We start from the raw sequence: 18,383 nt of genomic DNA, 5'->3' as shown, positions 1-18,383 counted from the left end.
ATTTTGGAAAAGCAACGACGACCTGTTGCCCAGTGGGCTTTAGATACATTTCATATCGAAGTTGCGTGGAAGACCTTAAATGTAAGGACATATGTCCCCCAACATTTCACCAAGAGGGGCAATGCGACATCAGGTTGATGTTTAACAGCCCGACAAATATGAGCAGTACGTAGACAGTTCAGGGTGGGTTAAAAACGAACAGCCTTGCGCACCAGGAACTCAAATTGACCCTATCACGTGCAAGTGCTCACAACTAATAGGAAAAGGTAAGATAAAACTAGTAACTCTTAAAAAAGACTAATGACACATGACCCATCCACCCTCTACCCCTGAAAAATCAATTCGCATAGTAAAATTTTAAATTTAAAAATTTCCAAATCAACTCCCTAGGAACTCCCGCCTCCGATTGGAAAAATTGTTGGATCCGCCAATGTGAAAATCATATCCTGTGGTTATTAAACCTTAACAACCTTTTTTTTTTATCAAACTCAACCTCTTTCTACGATATACATACCTTCCTTTTGATGAAACTTATTTGATATCAAGCTTTGTATAGCCAACTTCCAGTGTCTGGTGGCTTATCTCAATTAAAAAATTTATTTTTTTATCTTTACTTTTCAGAATGCAAAGCGGAGTTGTTTATACCGTTTTGCAATGACACTAATGACTATTCGGGAAATAACGTCCACGTGCTAAACCAAAACATCTTTATTTTTGGAAACGGTCAAGGTTACTTCAACGGTAAGAGTCGACTTATAGTCGACCTGTTCTCGAACATCGACCTATACACTGGTTTAGTGATCAGAATGGGGTTTATTCAAGACATGAATGCGGGCGGTACCCATGTCATTTTTAGCTTTGGCGATTGTTGTGATAACCCGGCTGCCATGATGATGGTCAGTAGCAAAGCCAACCTTCATTTTAAGGCGAAACAATACGACGATCGATAGATTTATTACATTTCATTTCCCAGTCCTGGTAAGATGTCCTTATTTTCATTATTGGTGACAAATTCAAAATATTTCGAAAATACTTTATACTGTGTTTACACTTTTTCTCCATTAAAGATATGTCTAATGAAGCTATAAAGTTAATTGCATGGAATCGTTGAATCGTGTCATATTAATGAACAGTTTTGCTCACTTAAAGAAGACTGTTCGGTTTTGCGAAGTCGCCTTTAATTCATGAAGAAGGCTGGTTTCTCGCCCTCGGATCTACCTTAGAATATTTAACAATGATTTTTAGCCATAAACTATATCAAAAAGAAAAGGAAAAAATTCCAAAATTTTTAGGCTTAATATTTTAATATTTTTCTATATCTTTATACAGAGCTCTTTAGTCTTGAGGAGAGTGATTAAGTCTAAGAATGACCATAGCCGCCCAGCCCTCTTAATGGTTGATTATGCTTAAGTAACCTGAAATACCTATGTATCATCTATGAATGATTATATACCACAGAATGGTAAATGGAACGGGGCGTATTACATGCTTAGTACAATGTCACTGGAAGGAAACGTGAATGGAATAGGTCTAGAAAAGAAGACGAATGGATCCATTAAGCAATCACAGGCGGCTCCTCGTATTGGATAAGGAAGATGGTTTCAGAACTTCAAGGGTTATATGGACTATGTAGCGGTGTTCCTTTGCAGACTAACGAACCTGTGAGGAAATGCACTCCAGTCCATTTTTGAATTTTGAATTTTTTTATTTAACTCATGAAAGTCGTGGTCAGAATTTAAATGAGTGCTTATAAAACATTGAAATATGTAGTCTTAAGTTGAATATCTTAAAATTTAAAAAAAACGAGTTTGTTTCTGTTTTAAACACCATCCCTTAATGACATTAAAATTGGTTTATTATCATTTTCAGTCTCATATACGGAATTTTACGTGATTATCCTCCATAAGAAAGCCAGCTGGATTTTATACATACATACATGTGTCATCCAAATAAGAAAATACACCGAACAGCACCGTTAGCCGTTCCAATCACAACTTTACAGAGTTCAATATTTGCAAATTCTCCAAATCCCATTTACGACTTTCTTGAAATTTTTGAACCAGTGAATCAGTTGGTTTTGAGTAACATTTCTTCAGTATCAATCTGTTTCTTACATATGCAAATAATTATTGAATTATTCATGCGGATATATTTACATCTATCAAATATTATTCCCTCTATTTCTTACGAAAATTTATAGTTAATTCATAGCTCTATAGAAACAGCCAGACTGAAATCTACACGCCCCGTTTATCGATTAGTCGAAACCTACAGCGACCTAAGAAAAATCACGGACTGCACGAAATAATCATGCTGGTGTCAGACTCCAATTCTCACAGGAGACGATTTGGCTGTTTCTTTTAGCTAACGTACTTATGTACGTTAACAGAAATTTAGTGAATTTTACTTACTTTTCATAATCGATTTATTAATTTGTTAAATGAAAGATGTTAATATAAACAATAAAATGCCAAATGAATCACCAAAGAAAGCATTTTATTGTTTAAATAATACACTCAGTACCGTTAAGGCCAGAGGGCTGTTTAACCCTTGGACTAGTTAAGCCTTGAGGTCATTTTCATACTGAGAGTTGTGTTTGGCAACAATAGCTTGAGCCTTTTACTGCTTAGTTCTGAACAATGTTCACATCTATCGTAATGTTCATACAAATGGATTTATACTTATTTAGAGAGATCATTGCAGAAAAAGGTATTGTTACGGTTGATTGCTTTCAGTTCAGTTTTTACTTTTTCATAAATGCCTTCAATCATCTTCCCAAGTCAAGGGTTTCTGATCCGCTCCGCTCTACATAAATGAAGAGGGATGCGGATCAGAAACTCTTGACTTGGGAAGGTGGAGCAAAGGTGCATTAAAGGAAGGAAATCGGAGTAAAATACAAAATGCACAATCCTGTAAAATAATAATAAAGATGTTTATACAAACCGATAATTTTAAGAAAAGAAAATAATGCCAACAGATGGAATCGAACCAGGATGCAAAAAAAACCCTTTTAGTATGCGACAAGTTACAGCGGTGAAAATGAGTTATTCAAACCGCACAAGATAATACATACATGTAATTATATATAAACCACTATAATACAAGTAAGTTTTAAAAAAATTGTACGGTTTTTTTTGCAAATTTTGACCTCCGGACAGGAGTGTCACTACAAAAATCCGACCTTAATATATTCCTTTTAATCAAAACCTATTAAAATATCATAGTTTTTTTTAAAGGGAAGGCCTGATGAATTTCTAGGCCAAAATTATTGCAGAAATATACCGTTTTACTGCTAAAATGATGTTTTAGCCAACTTTAAAGGTTGATTTAAGAATTACAAGCGCAATATGCTAGGTTTTAAATGAAAATTCGTTCAGTAGAAAATATCAAATGAACTTTGATTTTTAAAAGTGATTTTTTATTTTTTCCGGGAAACCGATCTCCCCTTTAGGTCAATTCTTCTGTTATATACAAGTGATCCTTTATTAAACGGCCGCCAGATGGAATATACTTCTCAACTATCAACGGGCTTCCGTAGAATTTGAACTCACTTCACGAAACATCCCGAGGAAGACACACAATTCGTGTCATGCACGAGTGATTTCCCGGGTAGACATCGAAACAACAGATGAAGTTTACAATGGAGTATTGATAGAAACAAACAGGAAAAGAGGAGGGAGGAACTATCGTTTTGAAAAGTGTGAGTGATATTGAAATGTTTAAACTGTAAAAACTCTAATAATCACATTACGCCATATTTTGTTGGGTGTCTTTTATTCACTTTTTTTAGCGAGATAGTTTGTCGGAATGGAGGAGGACTCGATTGTGATTTCTGGAATATCATGTCGGCTTCCACAGGCCGACAATGTGGAAGAATTCCACCAGAATATGATGAAAGGAAGGGATATGGTTACCCACATGAGGAGCTCACTAAATGACTCAGGTTCGAAGAGAAATCTCGTTTTAGTTGCAAAATTTCCGTGTATTTGTGATCACTTCTATCAACTTCAATTTTTTAAGTAGATGTAGACTTTTTATCCCATTTAAAAATATACAAAAATAGATATATTCCACATATGATATAAAACGCAAAGGAATTATGATTTTTTTATTTAGATGTCCACTTTTCTGATTTTATCAATATACATTGTATATAATCTAATGCTTGTAAAAAATATAACATATACAATTCAAATTCTCCATAACAACTAACAATTACTGTCAATGAAGAAATTTTATCAAAATAATCATAAGTATTTGGCTTATAAACTTGTACATAGTAAAATAACAAAAGTGTTCTCATATTTGTGTGGACTGCAGACTATGACATGACCCAGCCCTACAGTGGAACCATCAGGGACCTGACAAAGTTTGATGCAGGCTTCTTTGGTGTCCCCCCCAAGCTGGCCGATGTGATGGACCCACAGCTCAGGATGCTGATGGAGGCCACATGTGAGACATTTGTGGATGCTGGTAAAAAAAATTGTAATCCTCATTTTGATATTTAGCTCACCTGGACAAAAGAAGACAACTAAGATGAACATGTAGTAATCATTTGATATTCTCTTTGTTAGGAGTAAGCATTGAGGCAATGAGAGGCTCCAACACAGCAGTCTTCATTGGTTGTGGACTTTCCGAAGCATTAGAGGCATATGTCAGTGATCCAGACCATGTCAATGCTTATGCTCCAATAGGATGCAGCTCTGCCATGCTTGCCAATAGAATTTCTTATGCTTTTGATTTGAAAGGTAGTAATTTAAAGAATTGATATATTGCTTTTAATTCAACAAGTGAAAAAAAACCTGGAAGTATTTTTAATTGTATGTTTTTGACTCTGTTCTTATGACCATATCATAATTACATGGCAGAATTCACTGAAAAAATATTTATAGTTTGAATAACCTGATGAGTGATAGATTGTTTGTTATCTCAATTTTTTATTGCTCTTCTCTTTTCATTCTGTTTTGCTTTGGGATCCTTGTTTTCTGTAGATTACCTGGAATCAAAAACCAAATTCCTCAATAATCAGTTTGATTGGCCTTGACATGCCTAAATCATAACTCTTTAATCTATAAACAGGACCAAGTTATGCCCTGAGGAATGGAGATGCCTCAGGCTTTCTGGCCCTGGAAAGGGCAGTTCTCAGCGTACAGCGGGGTCAGTGTGAGGCGGCGGTGGTAGGCGGTAGCAACCTCTGTCTGAAGGCAGCAGCCTCATTTCAGCTGATGATGTTGGATCTTCTATCCCCTGACGGAAAATGCTGCTGTTGTAATGAAGACAGTCAGTAAATAGAATAGGGTTTAATTATCTTTTAAAAAATGGAAACTTATGTGTGTGAGGTGTATAGAATTATCATCAAAAGACAAGGCCATTACACATTTTGTAGGTTATTTTTTTATGTTATTGGTTCATTGTAATAGGTTGTGGGACAAACAGAAGTGAGGGAGTAGTTGTTATGTTGATTCAGAAACGGAAGTCTGCAAAACGGATCTATTCCAACATAAAGCACATCAAGTGTACCTCAATGAAAAGTGAGTATGCGATATTTGAATATTGTTAAATGTACCTATGTTGGTAATGAATATATTATGTACGTAAAAAATTGATAAGTTGACAGCTTTGACATTCATTTATTATTTTTTCTTAACATCGGGGGAAAATTGTTTTTGATACAGATTCATTTTATCCCTCATATGAGGAGGAGACAAAGTTGCTGAATGAAGTGTACAAAGAAGGCGACGTTGATCCGACCAAAGTGAGTTACGTTGAAATCAGCGGAAGTTGTAATGTGGATGCCGATGCACAGGAAGTGAATTCAGTTGCAGACGTCTGCTGCAAAGACAGGGAGACACCGTTAAGGATTGGGTCTGTGAAGACAAATGTAGGAAACACAGAGACAGCGTCAGGTGATGTTTTTAAATCAGTTTTATTTTCATACAATAAAATTTCAAGAATTTTGTGATAACCTGGTCATACTGTGGATAAAACATTAATCAGTCCCTTGAAATTTCTTATATTTGCTTTTTTCGTTGAATTGTCCTGGTTACAAGATAAGTTTCAAATGACCAGTGTGTTTATCATTAGTAAAACTTACATAAATACTTCAACAGTTGAAAGGATTGAAGAAAAATTGAAATCACTCTTGATAATACAGATTCTGAATCTCTCTCTCCTATTTTTACTTGATGGTTATTCTAGTATTAACCTTAATTACAGGTTTAGTCTCCATTCTGAAAGTGCTAATGGCAGCTCAAGAGGGAATGATTCCATCAAATCTTCATGTTGGGACCCCAAACCAGTGCATTGAAGCACTCCATGATGGGCGAGTAGAATTCCTCTCGGAGAGGAAAAGATGGACACCTGGAATTGTAGGCGTCAGTTGTAATGGCATGGGACACATGCACGGCCACTGTATTTTAGACTTTACCTCAAATCCTCCTGATGCAAATAAATCTCAAGAGAAAAGACTGGCTGTTTTCTCAGCTACCTCAGAGCTCGGAGTGAAGTCAGTTCTGAAGCACTTGGAAAACAATTCAGATGATTTTGCTCTTCACAGCTTGCTGAATGAAAATTCAAAGTTGCCTCCTGTTCAGCATCAATTCAGAGGATTTTCTATTCTGAATTCAAAACAAAGTTGTCTGGAAATACAAGTAAGTTAAGGGTGCCTTTTTCCATCTTTCAATTTGTATTAAGGATGAAATTGGTTTGGATGTTCATATATGCGTCATTTTTATTGATTTTTTTGAAATTGGTTTGGGTGTTCTGAAGGTACTGAGTGTTCTTGCAGAAGTGTGTAAATACTGGTAGACCCCTTTGGTATGTTTTCTCTGGAATGGGATCACAGTGGCCTAATATGGGAAGACAAATGATGAAGATGGAAGCCTTCAAGAGGTCCATTATGAGCTGCGATGCCATTCTCCAGCGCCATGGTGTATCTTTGCATGACATCATCATGAATGGAGGAGATAATGTTTATGATAAGTGTCTGAATTCATTCCTTGGCATTGTTTCAATTCAGGTGAATTGATAGTTTATGATTGGTTTGAAATTCATTTTTGCTGGCAATAAATGATATTTTTGAATGATATTGACTTTGCTGCATGCAATAATTCATTATTATTTTTTAAGTATTTTTTACTGTATACTTTTATTAACTTAATCAGCTGTATACTAGTAAAATTTTACCCCTCATGTACCAGTTTTAAAAATATCCTGTTTAAAAGATAGCCTTGGTGGACCTATTGAGAAGCATGGGCCTAGAGCCCAATGGGATTGTGGGTCACTCTGTGGGGGAGCTGGGCTGTGGGTATGCTGATGGCTCCCTGACCGTCGAGGAGACAGTGCTGGCAGCATACTGGAGGGGAAGGTGTATACTGGAATCCAACCTCCCCACTGGGGGAATGGCAGCTGTGGGTAAGATTACAGGGGAGGGGATTTCAAGAGTAAAATGGAAGCCTTCCTTGAACGAGTCATATATGTAATTTCCATATACTCTCCAAGAGTAACAGTTACTTCCCATCAACAAAAGTAACCTCCATTATTGACAGTAGCTCTAGTCAACAGTAGCTCAAAATTAACAACAGTTGAATCCCATTATCATCTGTAACTCCTATTTAACAATTGTAATCTTTGAAGTTTTAAAATATAACTTTTATCACAGTTATGTTACTGAAGTTTGTGGTTGCCTATTGTATCAGAGTCTGTGTGCAGCCAGTAAAACCTGTTAAATTTCTCTTCATACACAGGTCTGACGTGGAAAGAGGCAAAAGAACAGTGTCCCAAAGGGGTGGTTCCTGCCTGTCACAATACAGAGAAGACGGTGACCATATCTGGTCCACTTAAAGATGTGCAGGATTTTGTTACCAGTCTGAAGGAGAGAGGGGTGTTTGCAAGGGAGGTCAATAGTTCTGGAGTAGCCTTCCACTCCTACTTCATGGATCAAGTCGCCCCTTTGATAAAAGATAAACTGAGCAAGGTTGGTATTTTAACTTTGAAACATTGTTGAGATTTTTAATGGAAAGAAAATATTCTAATATTTTATATTTGTTCAATCCACAGATAATAGTTCCAAAGAAGAGAAGCAAAAGGTGGATAAGTTCTTCCATCCCTGAAAGTGACTGGTCTACAGACCTTGCGCAGATGTCATCTGCTGATTATATTGCCAATAATGTGACCCACCCGGTGCTGTTCCAGGAGGCCCTCAGACACATACCAGAAGGCGCTGTTGTCATAGAGATAGCACCACACTGTCTGCTGCAAGCTGTGCTAAAAAGGTCCCTGGATCCAAAGTGTACAGTGGTACCACTAATGAAGAAAGACCATGAGGACAACACAGATTTCTTTTTGTCTAATGTTGGAAGGTAAATGAATATCTCTGCTTGGTATGTACAAATAACAAGATACATAAAATGTTGTTACTCCAGTTTGTGTTCTGTAATTTTTTTGCAGGTGTTACAACCTTGGCTACAACATCAACCCTCTAGGAATTTCAAGTCAGCTCTGCACCTTCCCTGTCCCTCTAACTACACCAAACCTGTCCTCCTACATCAGATGGGACCACTCCGTCACCTGGAGAACTCCCCATCCAGAGGAATTCCTCAGTGGTCAGTCCGGGAGACAAACGGAAGCTATCTTTGAGGTGGACATCTCTCCTGAGGGCAAGGACCACTACATACTGGACCACTTTATAGATGGGAGGGCCCTGTTCCCAGCAGCAGGTTACCTAGTACTGGGGTGGAAGATGCTAGCCAAATCAAAGGGGATGGTGCACACTGATACGCCTGTGTTATTTAAGAATGTCAGCATCCACAGGGCAACTGTACTTCCCTCTACAGGTATAGAAGAAAGATTCTGATGTGAATTTTAATTGTTACAACTATTATTTGCCATTAACCAGTTGTAAAGTGGTTTGTGACAACTAATTTTCAGCATCCAATCCAAATTTTTTACCATTATAAACAAACAAACAAAAATTTAAAATCAAATGATTGGTTCACAGCAAGAAATGACTCTAAATGAAGATGCTCTCTCAAACCTTGTAAAATTTTCTCACATCGGAATAGATGTTGGTTTACGATAATGGAACCCTTCATGTGAAATTATTTATAATCCTAACTTTAACTATTTAACCTTGACAGGAATGATAAAGTTCACAGTGTCTGTGGTGCCAGCTACCGGGGAGTTTGAAGTGTGTGAAGGTGGTGCTATGGTGGCCAGTGGTGAAGTATCCGCCCCCTACAAGTCCCTCCACACACTGGACGATGAAAGTAAATGTATTCTATCTCCCAGGAAGTCAGCCAAAACCACTGGCCCAGACCTGATGGCAGATGAGGTTTACAGAGAGTTCAGACTGAGGGGGTATGAGTATGGACCCAAGTTCTGTGGAATTCTTCAAGCTGCAGGAAATGGTAATTTATGGTTATAATCTGTCCCTAGTTTCAATTTTCATCACTTTTTGCAAGATATCCAAACTTCATGAATTCTTTGGAATGAAAATAACCCAAGAACTCTATTCTGAATTGTTCTCTCTCACTTCTGGTGAAAAGGCACAGCTAAAAAAGTCTATAGGGAATTTGCATTACAAATTACAATTACCCAGTACTTGAAAGTACCCAAATGATAGAGTATTTCAAGAACCAGTAAATGAGTGACAGATTTTTGCATTATAAAACCACTTTCAAAAAAATTTTGTGCCTTCTGATTTGTGTTGCAGGAATGGAAGGCCATCTCCTGTGGGAGGATAACTGGGTGACCTTCATTGATGCCATGATGCAAATGACTCTCCTGAGTAAGCCAGGTAAACACTTGGTCTTGCCGACTGGAATAAGGTATCTGTCAATCAACCCAGAGCAACACCGTAACAAAACCTTGCCAACCAGCAGCAACAAAACAGGTATAAATGTACTTGATCTCCAAGTCATCTTGTTTTGTTTGAATATGTTTGAAACACAAATTTACAACGACATTTTTATTTTTAGGTATTTTGGCGACTGTGGATAGGTTAGTTGATACAATTGTTTGTGGGGGAGTAGAAATGCAGGGGCTTGCTACAAAGAAAGCACCTGCGAAAAAGGTTCTAGATGTCCCTGTCTTAGAGGAGATGGTGTTTGTGCCCTATGTTGAGGAAGGGACAGATTCTTTAGTCCCAGCTAGTCTGCAGAAGTACTGTCAAATCTGTGTGGACCAAGTAAAGCAATTACTGAAGAAGTTACAGAGTGTTGGGTTGATTAGTGCCAAGGGTCCTTTGATGTCTGTCTGCAGTGAAGAGTCCAAAGATGATGACACAAAGAAAGAAGAAGACATCAGGCAATTCAAAAAGAGCAAGAATTCTGTGCTGTTTCAGACTTTATTAAAGGTTAATGCAGTGGCATCAGATGACAATTTTATGACCAATGTAAAGAATGTTCTTTCTGCATTCAAGAATGATCTAATGAAGGACATGTTACTATCCAACCACTTGCAGGCAAGATCTCTAAAACCCTGTATAGACATGGTAGTGGAGAACTCTCCTGGTCATATCCGAGTGCTTGAGGTACAGATGGCCGAGTCAGGACTCTATAAATCAGTCATGGGTTTCCTCAAGGTCTCTCCAGGTCTTCATTTTAACTACACTCTAGCTGTATCTTCTGCCAAATCTCCAATTCAGTCAGAAATGACAGAGATGGGAATGGAGTCCATTGTGTGGGATATTCAGGAACAGTATGATTGGGATCAGGTCTATGACTTGGTGGTAGTCAGTGATGTTCTGCATGAGCAGGAAAATGTTGAAAAAGTAGTGGAAAATCTTCACCAATCAGTGAAAGACGATGGCTTCCTATTGGTTACTGAGATTACCCATAATGACATTCTGCCAAAAACTTTAGATATCCTAAACTCTGTCTCAAAGGAACATCTAGAGGGATCACAGTATAGGGGAGTGAAAGAATGGGAGACTTTATTTGAAAAGAGTGGCTTCCGCCCAGTTGCCAGGAAAAGTGATGGTCTGCTGATGACGACTTTCTTATTCAGAAAGATGGACAAGGACAAGGACTGTAAAGTTTTGTCTGTAAATGGACGCTTCAACTTGTGGCTGGACAAGCTTAAGGAGGAAATGGCTGCCCTGCAAGATGAATCCAAGGGAACTAACTTATGGCTGACAACGGACACATCAAAACCTTCTGGCATTGTAGGTTTAGTCAACTGTCTGAAAAAAGAACCTGCTGGAGATAGAGTGAGGTACGTATATATATGGTTCATAATTATTTTACAATGGACGGTAATTTACTGTAAACATATTACATTTGGCTATGTATTCTGTTTAGTGTTTTTGGCGGAATGCAGCTTCCGCTTAATCAAGTACATGGCTAAATGTTATGCATATATGTATAAGAATAGTCACATTCAGTAATACGCTAATTCAAATCAACGCCAACTTGTTCAAAATCTAGTTTCCGCCAAATGTCGTGGCAAAAAATAAAATGTTTACAGTATTTAGCACAATAGCAGTTGATTCTTTATAACTCATACTTGGATCTCTCGCTAAAAGTGACTATCTGGCTGTTCTCAGTTTTTTTCTGAACAATGGTAGAAAAGATACACCTTTATTTTAATGAAATTAAATTTTTAAGGTCATATTATATTTTATGCATTGTTTTCTACTCTTGATACCTCAAAGTATTTACTAATGACAAACAATCAATAATAGAAGAAGAAATTTAGCAAGTTTAAACTAATGAAAATAATGATTGCTATTTGATTTTTCATAGAGATTGAAAGATTGAGGTTGGTGTTCCAAATACAACTTCATGTAATCAAATTGTACAATCTGACAAACATTACTTTGATATATATTCTTTCACTACATAGGTGTATATATAACATGGACCATAATGCAACCATTGCTGAAATTCCTGTAGAATTGAAGAAAAAAGATCTGGTGATGAATATTTTGAAAAACGGACAATGGGGTTCTTTCAGACATGTTCCAGGTAAATTTTAAAAAAACACAATACCAGGTACTTGTTGAAGATATTATATCTTTATGAATTTGATTTATAAGAATAAAATTATTTCTGGTATACATATTATTTAGTCAACACAGTCGAAAATCTAGCTCCCAAGAAGAGTGAGAAATGCTTTTTGTCACATAACCAGTCCGGGAAAGGTTTTGTGTGGAGTGAGATACCGAACAAGACAGCTAGTGAGAGGGAGGAGGTCTGTCATGTGATGTATGCAGCCCTGACCTCCCAGGACCAATACAAGGACCAGACCCAAACAGGGATGGGCAAAGAGTTCTCCGGGGTCACCAGCAGTGGAAGGAGGGTTATGGGAGTGCATTGCCCAGTAAGTAGTAATTTTGATTTGATAATTTTATAATCCAACTTGTAGGAGCAATGAATTTTAAAGAGAATTTTATTTTAAATTCCAACTTGAAAGGAACAAACTTTGGCTTAAATTTTTTTTTTACCAATGTTTAAAATCAAAATTGAAAAGTGTTAAAAGGAATCTTTGTTTTGAAATAGTAAATTCTTCTGCTTAGTATATATTTTGAAATAATTGAGTAGCTTGGAGTTCAGATTTTGAATTGAAGTTGTTTGTTTTTCAGGCTGTTGCAACAGCAGCAATTGTAGAGAAAAGGTTTCTAGTTGATGTACCTGAAAATTGGACCCTGCAGGAGGCCTCTTGTGTACTGTGGTCCTATGGAATAGCCATCAAGGCATTGGTACTCGAGGAGAAACTCGCTGCGGGCACTCAAGTGTTGATTTGTGATGGTCATACAGACATTGGGATCGCTGCAGTCGCAGTGGCCATGGAGTTAAGTTGTGATGTGTTTGTGACTGTCCCCTCCACAGAAAAGAAAAACTATCTGATGTCCTATTTTGAGAGACTGAATTCAAGCCAGGTGCTTGTGGTCAAAGAAAATTCATTTGCTGAGTTTGAAATTCTGAGACTGACCAATGGACAGGGTTAGTTTGGTTTGCTGAATATTTATTAGAAGTACATGTTATCTTATCTGATAACGAAGTGCACATTGATTAACAATTACAGTGTTCACATGCACATTGTTAAAGAAATCATTATAATGTCTTTTTATTCCAATAATTTATTGTTGTAGGCGTTGAGCTGGTCATGAATACCATGTTGGACAGGTCCGTCTCCTTTGATGACACCGTTTTGTCTTCTGGTGGCAGAGTGGTAGATTTCATTCAGAACAACTCGGAAAAAAGTAACCACTGGAAAATTCTATATCATTTTTTTTTACAGCCTGTTTCAAAGATTTCACATGTAAATAAATTGTATACAGGTTTAATTAGTTTCAATAATTAACACTTGTAAAAAATATTTTACCATTTTGAATTAATCTTGAATATTTATGTTTCAAATTAAGGGATATGAATAGCCATAATAAACAAAGCCTGTTTTTAACTTAATCACTGAGAATTAATATGGCAAAAGTAGAATTAGAGCAAAAAATCCCCAACCATACAGTAAACTTAATGTTCAAACTGTAAAAGTACGAAAAGGGGGTTTTGAATCTGTGGAGCTAAATGAAATATGTTTTTATATTTATATAATACTTGTTTGTTTTGTCTACAGATGTGATCAGGATAGGTTCCTCCGTAGAGCATCATAAATGGAATTTGGAAAATATAAAGACCAAGGACTTTGAAGTGCTTTGGGGGCACTTGTCAAGAGGAATAAAGACAGGGGCCTATAGGCCCATACCTCAGCACTGCTTCCGCTGTGATGATATACAGAGAGCTATTGGAGATCTAGAGTTCATGAAAGGATACCATTCCAAAATTGTTATCAAGGTACTATACTAAAGTTTGCAGCCTTGTGTTTGATAAGTCACAATATACTGTGTCAGTTTCAAAATTTGTATGTAAATAGGGAATTTCTATGTGCAGACTTTTTGAAATAGAAGGCTACAAATTTTTTGAATTTGCTGTGAGATTATTTGGTATCTTTTTTTTTTCTAAGATTCGAGATGAGAAGGATTTGGTTGGCAAACAAGTTGCTCCACTTACCAAACCAGTCATAACCACAGCCAGATGTAATCCGGACAAAGTGTACATAATTACTGGAGGTTTGGGTGGCTTTGGTCTGGAGCTAGCCAGCTGGTTGGTGAAGAAGGGGGCCAGAAAACTGGTTCTCACATCCAGGTCTGGAATCAGAACTGGGTACCAGACAAGAAAAGTCAGGCTGCTGAAAAATCAGGAAGTTACTGTGTTAGTCTCAACAGAGGACATTACTTCCCAAACTGGCTCTCGCTGTCTGATAGAGCAGGCAACAGAGCATGGCCTTGTTGGTGGAATTTTTCATCTTGCAATGGTGAGTATGACATTTTCATGATCAGCTTGAAAACTACCAGTACGTATTGTTGTTGGAACAATGATTTGATGCATTATTTAATGCATTATTTAAATGATGAAAATTGTATGCGAGTTTTACAACTATTTTCTTGCTATTGTAGGTGCTGAGAGATGGAATGCTAGAAAATCAGACCCTAGAGAATTTCAAGGAAGTGCTAGATCCTAAAGTGCTTGGAACAGTACATCTGGACAACTGGAGCAGGACCCTATGTAAGGCCCTGGACTGGTTTGTTGTGTTCTCCTCAGTGACCAGTGGACGAGGCAATGCTGGACAGAGTAATTATGGATACGCAAACTCCTTCATGGAGAGGATTTGTGAACAGAGACAGAGAGATGGATTCCCAGGTAAATGTGATAAGTAAAACATCATCATATAAAACCTTCTGTTGATAAAAAAATGGGGCAGTTTCTGAGGAGGATTGGGGCTACAATTGTATGATGCCAGGATGTGTGGTGTCTTTGAATAATTTTATAGAGTCCTTAGATATAAACGCTTACCAGACCGTGAATTTTGATGCATTTCTTCCATTTGGTCCAGCAATGGCCATGGGAGAAGGGAAGCTGCAAATTTATGATGCTAGCTATGTGTGGTGTCCCAGAATAAGTGGGCTTACCAGAAAATAATTTTGACATCTCCCTCTTATTTGTTCCAGGTTTGGCCATTCAGTGGGGTATGATTGGAGACGTGGGTGTTGCTGTGGAGAAGTTTGGGAACAAGGTCACTGCTGTGGGAGGAACCTTACCCCAGAGAATGTCCTCCTGTCTGGACTCCATGGACCAGTTCCTCTGCCAGTCCAAACCAGTTGTATCCAGTTTTGTTCCAGCTTCAGTATCAACGAAGGTTGGGGGATCAGAGACAGAAGTTGAAAGGACATTGATGGAGTCTGTTTTGAGAGTTCTAGGTAAGACCAACAAAAACATGGAATCAAATTTTATATGAATTGTGCCTTTCTTGACTTGTTTCTTCCATATCAGTTTCAAAGAGATTAATTTTATTTAGGCTCACAGGATCCTTCTTCCTTGAGGCCTGAATCCACACTCCTTGACCTAGGCATGGACTCATTGATGGGAGTGGAAATCAAGCAGATTATGGAGACCCAGCACAGCATTGAAATGTCCCTACCAAACATCAGGACACTCACAGTCCAGAAACTGAAAGAGATGTCAGAGGCCAAGAGTGGAGGTAAAACTACCTCACCTGATGTCAACCTCAATGTGGAGAAGGAGGTCAATGCCAATGTGGATCTGGAGATGGAGAGGCCAGGTTTGTTCACCATCCCCATGGACTGTTTGGTTCAACTTTCTCCAGGACAAGAAGACAAAATGCCTGTCATCATTCTTCATGATTTGGATGGTAAGCAAAAGAAGAAGCAATAATTATGTGATATCAGTAGATCCATTTGGTAGTACATTTTATAGATCTTATTGATAGTGTATTCTTTATTATAGGTTCTTTTGGATCATGGAAAGCCCTTGGTAAACTTTTGGACAATCCAGTCTATGGAGTCCAGAGTAGTCCTACAACTCCCATGGCCTCTATCAGAGCTATGGCTGGATTCTACACTCAGGTAGAGATACAATTTCCACTGTCATCTCAAACCAAACAATATATTTACACATGCAATTCTAAAATATCTTTACCTTTTGTTAAAAGAACTATTTAAGTAAAGGTAATTTTTCATATATAGAAACTGGCACAACACTTGATGAGAGGTTGCTACCTACTGGGCCTGTCCTTTGGTTCCATGTTGGCCGTGCAAATTGCTCAGAATATCCAGACCTACTGGAAGTCTTCAGACTGTAAGATAGTAGCTGTAGACAGCAGTCCCCAGATACTTCCTGCCCTGGGGGGTCGGTCACTGCAAGAGCTGGAGGGAATGGACCGCAGCATGTGTGATGACATTATACTGAGGAGCTTTTACCAACACATTGGACTGGATGCATACGTATGGAGTTTTTATCATCACATTTATACATCTACAGCAATATAAAGTTATATTCATTGAAAAACTCCATAACATTTTTTTAAATTTTCTAATATGTTTATAAAGATTTATGGATTTGTACAGTACTGTGGCCTAATTTTTAAACCATTGTGAAAAATCTGACCTTGAATAACTTTGACCTTGACCTTGAAGGTTACTTAGTATGCTTTAGGTAAGTAAGACAGAATTCACCAAATAAAAAGCTTTACATTCACCTCGACCAACAATGATTTAACATTAACCCTGACAAAACTTTATAAAATTCATATGAATAATCCGTATTCCTAATGCCTTAAGAACTTATATTTGCATTTCCATTGTTCTTTCCCACTGTAAGCCCATACGGAGGAGCTGCAATTATTTCTCTATAATCGCAATTGCTCTGTCAGTATACTATGACGTCATAAAGGTGTAACGTTATATATATACTTTTCCATGACGTTATAGATTTAAACCACTATACGATACATCATGTGTTTTTCTCCAACTCGATTAAAATTGACGTATTTACATGTAATATTTAAGCATGTTTTTGATAACATTTTAAAGGAATTACTGTTATAACATATCATTGATTCTGTTAACAAATCTATGTGAATTAAAAAGATACATTACAGTCTGAATGTTTACTTTTGATGTAATAGCTAAATGTCAAGGTCTAGGCTAATACAGGGTATTTGCGAGTGGTAAAATGCAAATATAAGTTATAAACAACGATTATTTAGTGAACATGGCGTTATGAATAGCAACTGCTCTGCTGGCATATTTTCCATGATGCGCTAGCGCGCATCATGGAATATGCCAACAGAGCAATTGCTATTCATAACGCCATGTTCACTAGATAACGTTGTTTATTTCTTAAATAAACCACTCCCATTTGAAATATATCTGCAGGAATATCAAATAGAGACTTCTCTGGATGAGAAACTGAGACAGACGGTTCATGCTGTGATGAATGCAGGTTTAGCCAGTGGGGCCCCTGAGGTGTTGTACTCGGTGCAGAACTACCACAAGCGAGCAATGGATGCCATAAAGAGTCCAACCCCCAATGTGAACTGTGATGTCATCCTAATCAGACCTCAAATGGCTGAGCACGAGTTTGGTCAACAGAATAACGACTACAAATGGAAGGAGGTGTGTATTATTGACTTCATTAGCATTTTACAAAAAGAGGAAAGGAGAGAAATATATGTACTGTATACAGGGAAATTTTCACCCCTGTTTTATTTTCGTCCCTTTTGCCCTTGTCAGTGGGCAAATTTAAGACTGGGCGAATTCCAATGTCTCAAATAATCTCTCCTTTAACACAACTTTGCTTGGGCAAAGCGAAATCAAGGTGGGGCAAACCCGTTTGCAAGTGTAGAAGGACAAAAATAACATGGGGCAAAATTACCGGTAACTCTGTATACTACTATTTCTAGGAAAAGACAAAAGCATACTGGTACATTTGATGGTACATGTATGTAACTAGCTTCAATAAATCAACTCTCCTCTGGGTTTTTTTTTATTCAATGAAAAAAATTGGAAAAGGACATCATTACTGCAGCTAGTTTATGACAGATTTTACCATGTAATGAAATGCTACTAAATTTATAAATAGATAAAACTTCAAAATATATTCAACTTTATTATTTTTTAAAGTTTTGTATATACTGACAATACTGGTAGTATTCTACATAGATGATTAACTCAGAAGAATATTATTTTACATGTATTTTACATATATATTTTTCAGAGCTGCAGTGGAAAGGTGACCGTTCACACACTAAATTACACTCATACAGAGCTTGGCAGGAATGGAGAGACCTTCAGAGAAATCGCAAACATCATAGAAGGACTGCAGTCTGTGGAGAGTGCCTAAAAATGTTACTATGAAAGATTGTTGCACTCTATGAACCTTGAAAAACCTCTATTTACAACTATTTATTGTTGTTCAGAAGAATTCATTGTATTATGTAGGCAGAATAAAATTGTTCAATGTTTAATCTGTGAACAAAAATGTATATCTATCATTTTTGTCTTTTTCACATGCACAGAAATAAAA

At 37.3% G+C, this 18,383-nt stretch overlaps 1 protein-coding gene across 2 annotated transcripts; it reads left to right on the top strand.

The window, feature by feature from the left end:
- Positions 1 to 3,522: 3,522 nt before the first annotated feature.
- Positions 3,523 to 18,342, top strand: LOC105334039 (fatty acid synthase). Of its 2 annotated transcripts, XM_011437330.4 has the most exons (29): positions 3,523 to 3,700; positions 3,791 to 3,943; positions 4,321 to 4,473; positions 4,575 to 4,748; positions 5,080 to 5,280; positions 5,421 to 5,531; positions 5,676 to 5,906; positions 6,217 to 6,650; positions 6,788 to 7,018; positions 7,224 to 7,413; positions 7,746 to 7,975; positions 8,059 to 8,360; positions 8,449 to 8,834; positions 9,138 to 9,407; positions 9,713 to 9,892; positions 9,978 to 11,214; positions 11,845 to 11,966; positions 12,071 to 12,321; positions 12,584 to 12,944; positions 13,094 to 13,204; positions 13,576 to 13,793; positions 13,963 to 14,313; positions 14,456 to 14,699; positions 15,008 to 15,256; positions 15,355 to 15,708; positions 15,804 to 15,922; positions 16,043 to 16,300; positions 17,234 to 17,473; positions 18,075 to 18,342. In XM_011437330.4, the coding sequence occupies exons 2-29, from the start codon at positions 3,808 to 3,810 to the stop codon at positions 18,198 to 18,200; spliced, it is 7,470 nt and encodes a 2,489-aa protein (XP_011435632.3). In that variant the 5' UTR covers positions 3,523 to 3,700; positions 3,791 to 3,807; the 3' UTR covers positions 18,201 to 18,342. The 2 variants fall into 2 exon arrangements, with proteins under 2 accessions (XP_011435632.3, XP_034313472.2); XM_034457581.2 differs by lacking the exons at positions 3,523 to 3,700; positions 3,791 to 3,943; positions 4,321 to 4,473; positions 4,575 to 4,748 and having other exon boundaries at positions 5,137 to 5,284.
- Positions 18,343 to 18,383: the final 41 nt, after the last annotated feature.

This window comes from Magallana gigas, chromosome 7 (assembly GCF_963853765.1).
Source record: "Magallana gigas chromosome 7, xbMagGiga1.1, whole genome shotgun sequence".
Lineage (NCBI taxonomy): Eukaryota > Metazoa > Mollusca > Bivalvia > Ostreida > Ostreidae > Magallana > Magallana gigas.
Note: the sequence above shows the minus strand (reverse complement) of the source record. Positions and strands in the feature narration are given on the sequence as shown.